This window comes from Lactuca saligna, chromosome 8 (genome assembly GCF_052625555.1).
Source record: "Lactuca saligna cultivar CGN05327 chromosome 8, ASM5262555v1, whole genome shotgun sequence".
NCBI classification, from domain to species: Eukaryota; Viridiplantae; Streptophyta; class Magnoliopsida; order Asterales; family Asteraceae; genus Lactuca; species Lactuca saligna.
Window position 1 is genome coordinate 72,033,350 of NC_136424.1, and position 6,964 is coordinate 72,040,313.

The 6,964-nt window shown below is 36.9% G+C and overlaps 2 protein-coding genes across 2 annotated transcripts; one reads left to right on the forward strand and one right to left on the reverse strand.

Moving 5' to 3' along the window:
• Positions 1-749: 749 nt before the first annotated feature.
• LOC145011910 (exocyst complex component EXO84A-like) lies at positions 750-4,203 on the forward strand. Its single transcript, XM_078970659.1, has 7 exons — positions 750-1,151; positions 1,399-1,496; positions 1,573-2,608; positions 2,685-3,116; positions 3,198-3,383; positions 3,453-3,589; positions 3,656-4,203. Exons 1-7 carry the CDS (start codon positions 987-989, stop codon positions 4,008-4,010), a joined length of 2,409 nt encoding a protein of 802 aa, XP_078826785.1. The 5' UTR covers positions 750-986; the 3' UTR covers positions 4,011-4,203.
• A 557-nt stretch (positions 4,204-4,760) lies between these two features.
• Positions 4,761-6,142, reverse strand: LOC145012485 (multiple organellar RNA editing factor 2, chloroplastic-like). Its single transcript, XM_078971287.1, has 4 exons — positions 5,656-6,142; positions 5,327-5,424; positions 5,185-5,250; positions 4,761-5,093 (listed from the first exon to the last, which is right to left on the reverse strand). Exons 1-4 carry the CDS (start codon positions 6,081-6,083, stop codon positions 4,951-4,953), a joined length of 735 nt encoding a protein of 244 aa, XP_078827413.1. The 5' UTR covers positions 6,084-6,142; the 3' UTR covers positions 4,761-4,950.
• Positions 6,143-6,964: the final 822 nt, after the last annotated feature.

The following is a 6,964-nucleotide window of genomic DNA, read 5'->3' on the forward strand; positions in this document are numbered from 1 at the left end:
ATCACCATTTAAACGAGACATCTTCTCACTTCTATAAAAGAAGCACAAATCCCTGAAATTTGTTTTCTCATATGCTCTGATAAACACCAAAAATCCCAAAAAACAACCCTCTAAACTCGATCAATCAACCAAAAACCCGAACAAATCCGAAGGAAGAACACAACTCCAGAAAAACATCTCCAGATTTAAAAATCGAGTTTTAGGGCTTCTAATTTCAGAAAAAAAAAAAAAAAAAAAAAAAAAAACTAAATAACAACCATCTATGAACAGATAATCGATTTTTAGGGCAAGAAAGAAAAACCTTATCTAGAACCGTTGGGAGGGAGAAGGAACGATGGTATCAGAGTCGTTCTCGGGGCTATCGACGTCAACGTCGGCGTCGCTGGCAAGGCTGGTGTCGGCGGCAGAGGGAGATCGGTTGAGGGTTGCAGATTAGAGATGGAGCGGGTGGGAGAAGGGGTTGTGGCGTTGATGGAGTAGAAAGAAATGAAGCAGATGTTCCTGAAATGTTATAAGGGGCAAAAAGGAATACGCGTCTCATTTTTTTAATTCAGACATTTCACATCTGAAAAATTAAGAGGTTTTTGATAAATTAAGAGGGTATTATTCAGATGCTACCAAACACTCTGAATCTGAAAAATTAAGAGATTGCTTCTTAATTGTCTAATTAAGAGGCAAACAAACAGCCCCTAATTCATGTCTAAATCTTGGAAAACACTTATACCGATGGCACTTTAAATCAAGAAAAATCAAGTAATAGAACAGGGGAAATCCCTTGTACTTCCCGCCAAACAAAACGACGTCATATACGTTCGAGATCCACTTTGCCTGCAAAAAAAACAAACGCATATCGAAAGCGAACCTCTGTCTCATTGCGATCAACTGAACGAAGAAATCGAAGTTCATTTCTCCAAGATTCTCATCTAAATGGCACAAAATCGGGTTTTGGATCATTGCATAGGATATCCATTGTACCTAAAATCGCCATGGAAACATCTCCTCCCGCATCAAAATTCCGATTCAGAGATCACGGTGATGATATGGAGAACGGAGAATCTGTCGTCGATGATACAAGTTCTGAACCGTCTTCAGTCACCAGCGATGAAGACTCCGACATCGAGTCTGATGAGCTTGCATCAATGACCGCCAAGGTAGACACCGGACTTAAATATCTAATATGATTGCCCTAAATTACTTTGTATCTCTGGAACATGATATAGTAACTATCCCGGATTTTAAAATTTGGAATTGGAAACGAATGGGGGGCGCTGACTTCGAACATTCAAACTGATTTTGTCAAATGCTAAAGAACTTGCTGAATGTCGTTTATATATCTAGATTCCGAAAATCTGGCTGTGTTCTTGTGTTACCATGGTGATGAGTTTTTCATTGTTTTAGGGGATCAATCATCTATGTTTAGAACTCATTGAGTTGAAGCAAGCATCAGAAGTTGATTTCCAAGATAACATAATTTCCAATTACTTATCCTTCATCAGGTGAACTTTAATATCTTTTACTAATACGAGTTTCCCTAATGAAAGCAGGGTTTGATATTGGTCATCATGTTTACAGGGTTTTTAGAGAAACAAAAGGTATAAACAATGAAGTGATGCAATTGAAGTATCATCTGATGTCCCAAAAACAGCTTGTTCAGAATCTGATGGATGGTGCTTATCTAAAGGCTGTTGCAGATGATCCAATGGACACAGTCCTTGAGGAACACCCACTTGATGATCAAAACCCTACTACTTTTTTCAAGACTTGTGCTGATGAGGTATTAGAAACCCTAGACAACCTTCTGTTTGAGCATAGATTAGAAGAAGCATTGGGGATTTTCGAGATAGAAGATGGAAATTCTCCAAAAGTGAAGTTACAAGAGGATGTTTCACCAGATGTTTGGATGTGCTATAAATCTGACATGGCTGAAAGGAGGGTGAAGCTTGCAGATAAGCTAACACTGGTGGCTGACAACACAAGAATCTCTGCTGCAGAACTGCAGAAATCATTAGTTGGACTTTCCAGACTTGGTTTTGATCATCTTGCAACTCGTTTACTTTTCAAATATTACCATACTCGCATCACCTCTGGTGTAAACAATTTGCAATCTTCAGCAAGATTTCTACCTGGGATTCACATTCATGATCTAGCAAAATACGTATTTTCCATGATGTATCAAGCAGCAAGGAGTTTTGTTATATTACATGGAGAAACTTCAACTTATGATTCAGAACTTATGAAATGGGCATGCGAGGAAACAGAAGCTTTTGCTTCTTGCTTCAATACACATGTTAGATTGATTTCACAGACTGGTGACGGGTTGTCAATGGTGGTCAACTCTTTACATTCTGCCATGTCATATTGCTCTATGTTAGAAAGCCAAAAGTTAGTGTTACAACCATGTTTGATCGAACACATCCTTCCTTGTATAGAAGGTTTTTTGAAGACTCATTTTGATCATTTCAAGAAAGTCATCAGCATCTTCACATCTAATGATGTTTGGGTTATGGGAAGATATCTTGTATCAGGAATGTTGATAGAAGACGCGTCTTCATTGGCTGAATATTGCTTACTCACCAACAGTGGCAGAAAGTTCATGTCACTGCTACAGGTATGCCCAATTTCCAAATCTAGACAGTTCATATCAGACCTGGTCAAATTTTCTTACTTGCCTTTCATAATTTCAGACAGCTATCGAAGATGTTTCATCTTTGGTTTCTATTTTGGGAAGTTCAATTCTTGAAGAGCTCATGAACCTGTTTACAGAGTATGCTTTCCTCCTTCAAACAGCCCTCACCCATGAAACAAACCATGTTGTAGAAGGTGCTCCAAGAATCCAAAAGGCAGAATCACTCTCACAAAAAGTTTCAATATTTGCCAATTTATCAACACTCGAGCAATTCTTCTTCATTGTGATCAGAAACTTATTCAAGAACGCAAATGATTTAAAGATTGTAATTGAAAATCACATGGAATCAGTTGCAGACACTTTCAGTAGACTGAGAACTGAATTCTGCAAGCAGTTTATACATGACATAATGTCTAATGAAGCTTCTTGCATTAGGGAGCATAGTGATATCAAGTTGTTGCAGGATCTAATGCCTTCTCTTCCTTATCAGGTAACCATTAACAATTTCCTTACACCAGTTTTTTTATCTAAGATTTGAATTAATAGTTAATAGTGGTTGTGAAATGAGCAGATACTGTTTTTGGAACTAAGGAAAGTAGAAGAACTTGCTGAAGAGAATGTGGTTGAATTTGATTGGTTGGTGATGTTACTGAAAGAGCTCATTGAAACTATATTTGATTGGATTTCCAGAAACCATGAAATCTGGATGACTAAGAAAGAGGATACAACTGTTGATCAATCTGATAGATTAACTCAGGTAAAAGATTCTGTTTCAACTTACAAGAGTCTAAAAACATGATTTCATTAACTTTTGTTTTGAAAACAGTTTGCGGTTGACATGCAATTTGTGGTTGAAATCGCAAGGCATGGAGAATATTTAACTACAAATATGATGAATTCATCAAAAGATGTTGTATTAGAGATGGAATCAGCCATGGTTTCTGGTGGATTTGATATAAACAGGTGCATAATTCTCAATTCACATTGGTATAAGAAACAGACATTGAAATATGTTATATTGTTGTGTAGATATGTGGTTGATTATGAGAAGGTAGCCAAGTCTGCCATGGAAGCTATCAAAGAGCTTGAAGCAGTTGAAGAAGAAAAATGGAAGTCGGATGAAGGGAGTGAAGAACACCAATCATATTTTTCAAGTGACTCGATTGAAGATGATGATAATGATGATGACAATGAAAGGTTTAAAGAAGTTTACTTGGAAGCTCAACCAACAGAGATGTCAGATGATGTTTGTGTTGAAGAGGAGGGTGTTGGTGTTGTGAATGTTGAAATAAAAGAGGTTGTTAGTTTAACAACTTCTGATGAGTTGTTGCAGCTCAGGAAGATAAGAAGGGTTAGCAAAGCGGTTCTTCAAAACCAAGAATGAAGACTCCAAGTTAGCGCAAACACAAGTTTAGTAGTATTAATATTAACATATAAATATAATCATATATGTTCAAAGGAAAAACGACAATGTGTGAAATGAAAACTCTGCTCCAAATGGAGGAATTTGTATGTGTTCAGAAGTAGTTGGTTATAGTGGTGGTGGTTGTTTGCCTAGATATCATTAAGTTCAAAAACGATGTCTGAAATGAAAAATCGCATTTCAAAATACAAAGAACTTGTTCTATATGGTAATGCTTCTAAAAAGTGCAATTGAATAAGAATTTTGTATGTGTTTTATAGTGGTTAGATTATATTGTCCGTGACTCTTTTTTGTAGTTAGGTCTTATTTAGTTAAAAATAATGTTCGAGAAGAAAAACTCACCTCAAACAAGAACTTGTCCGAAATGGAGTATTTCTAGCATTAATATAAGTATTTAGTATGTGCACTATAATAGTTAGGTTTGAAGAACTTGTTTTTATAGTCACAACAATTCATTTTGTTCCCATCATCAACACAATATAGATAATTAGACATCTCTTTTGTCATTGTCCCTAATTGTAAGGGAGTGGAGAGAGAGAGAGAGAGAGAGAGAGAGAGAGAGAGAGAGAAAGAAGAATGGGAGTAAAGGGGAGGAGAGACTCTGTATGTGCGTGCACCCACAAGCCTAAATAATGTTACAAAACTATTTATATAAATAGAAAAAAGATGAAGGCAGTGAAATATTAATATCCAACTTCTAAAGAACAATGATTATTGATTACTAAAGACCATATGTATATTGATAAATAGAATCATAGAACCATTAGTGTCAAAAGCCAACAGCTAACACATGCACAAAGAAACTGAGCACGTCCATTACTTCATTCATCCACATCCACTAGAGAAAGAGAGAGAATATTTCTGATCTGAAATGAAAAATAAATATGATACGTGAAGATGACTAGCGGCTATTTTCACGACGCCTGACATATCTGGTTCTATCATTGTATCTGGGCCTGTCTTGCACTCTTTGTGGAACTGGTTCCACCCTCCTCTGCCTTTCAGGTGATCTCTGGACAATCTCTCCATTCACATACAGCTCAGCTGTCAAACACCATATCCATTAATTAACTTCAATATCAAAACCCCAATTCACTTTTAACATCATGACATATTATTATTATTATTAGCATACCTCCATAATCTTTGTTTTCAGCATCCACATATGAATCTGGTAGCACAAAAAGCACACCAGGTAGTCCTGTACAATATAGCTAAAAGCTGTGACTAACTTGCCCCTTCAAAAACTAATGGAATAGATAAAAATGCAGACAAACCTTCAAGCTTGTTTGATGTCTCTTCATCAATCTCGCACCCAAATCCGAAGTACCTCTCACAAGAAACGTTATATATCTTCTTCTTTGCTTCTTCCTCACTAGCAAAATTAACAAATTCGCAAAAGCAAAGAAAGGTTATTCATCAAATTCTTACACACATAAACTCAAATCCGATCATTATTTGAGATGGATTTTTTTCTTAGATGCGTTTTACGTCCATCAGGGGTTCTGGGATCTAATAATCTTCGTCTTAATAGAATTGCCTCAACGACAACGACGATCACTAAAAAAACGTGAAATTTGGCGTAAATTAGGGTTTTATGACGTACCTTCCTAGAACTTTAGATAGGGTTTCAACATAGCAGTCGATCATCTGCTGCTTGGTGGCGGCTTCACCGCCGGGCTTATCCATCACGATTAACCAATGCTCGTAATCACATCCGGGGAACAGCGGCGCCATCTCCGTCGGTGGTCGATCACTGAAGTTCGAACCGGAGTTCAGAGGAGAATAAGCACCTCCGGCGCGGGTTACACGACACCGGATAGTGTTCAGACGAACCGCGCCTGGTGCGAACACTCGGAGGGAGTGTGAAAGAGAAACCGTCGACCGGACGGGACGAGAAAATCCGGGTAGGGGCGAAGCTCTACCTATGGAAGATGAAGAAGAAAACAGACGCTTGGACATGACAAGGAATGAAGAGGATGATCGGAAGGTTAGGAGTGACCGGCCAATGGCCGCTGTTGTTGTCGCCGCCATGTCTACGGATACGGTGGTTTGGACGAGTTCAGTGATTGTCGAAGGGTTTATGGATAGAGGGGGCCAGGGGTGTTGGATATATAACATATTCACATTCACAATTATTGGGCTAAGATTAAAAGCAATAAGACCCATTCGATTTCAAATTAGCCCAATCAATTCTATTTATATTTTAATTATTTTCCATAAACTGAACCTGAGCCTAACCAAGCTCGAACTCGGTTTGTGAACAATTTAGTGATCTCTCTCTCTTTCTCTCTCTCTCTCTCTCTCTCTCTCTCTCTCTATATATATATATATATATATATATATATATATATATATATATATATATATATATATTCAGGTTCATTTGAGACCATGTTAATTTTGTGAGACCGTGAGACCAAATCAAAAATAATTAAAAAATGCAAAATAAAAGTAAAAATCCAAAAAATCTTTTTTGAATTATTATTTTCGGAACTTTAATTACCTAAAGGGGATAAAATAAATAAATAAATAAATTACCGTTTTTTTTTTTTTTTTTTGTGAAAAATACGTGAAATATTTTAATAGATTATTACACTGTAAATATTTGAATGTAACTTTTAGAATGTTAGAATATTCTATTAGATTTGTCAGATATGTCGAATATTCTAATATTCTACTCAAGGTTCTAAAAAACTCGTCATGGCTCCGTCATGGCGCGTCACGGCTCCAAGGCTTGTACCTGCCGCCAAACTTTGCCAAAATGCCGACATAACTCATATATATGTATAAAAATGAATAATATTTGAAAATACATATAAAAATATTAATTATATAGAAAATTTCCTCCATAAGTCACGCCTTACAAACGTCGTGACTCACCAAGGCTCGGAAAAGCTTGAGGCTTTACATTG

What these genes read in the sequence shown, in the direction of transcription:
- LOC145011910 (XM_078970659.1), top strand. Translation starts at nt 987, where the DNA reads ATGGAAACATCTCCTCCCGCATCAAAATTCCGATTCAGAGATCACGGT. An exon ending in TTGCATCAATGACCGCCAAG is followed by an intron (nt 1,152 to 1,398) that starts GTAGACACCGGA and finishes TCATTGTTTTAG; the next exon opens with GGGATCAATCATCTATGTTT. An exon ending in AATCTGATAGATTAACTCAG is followed by an intron (nt 3,384 to 3,452) that starts GTAAAAGATTCT and finishes TTTTGAAAACAG; the next exon opens with TTTGCGGTTGACATGCAATT.
- LOC145012485 (XM_078971287.1), bottom strand. Translation starts at nt 6,083, where the DNA reads ATGGCGGCGACAACAACAGCGGCCATTGGCCGGTCACTCCTAACCTTC. An exon ending in CTATCTAAAGTTCTAGGAAG is followed by an intron (nt 5,425 to 5,655) that starts GTACGTCATAAA and finishes TAATTTTGCTAG; the next exon opens with TGAGGAAGAAGCAAAGAAGA. An exon ending in TGAAAACAAAGATTATGGAG is followed by an intron (nt 5,094 to 5,184) that starts GTATGCTAATAA and finishes GGTGTTTGACAG; the next exon opens with CTGAGCTGTATGTGAATGGA.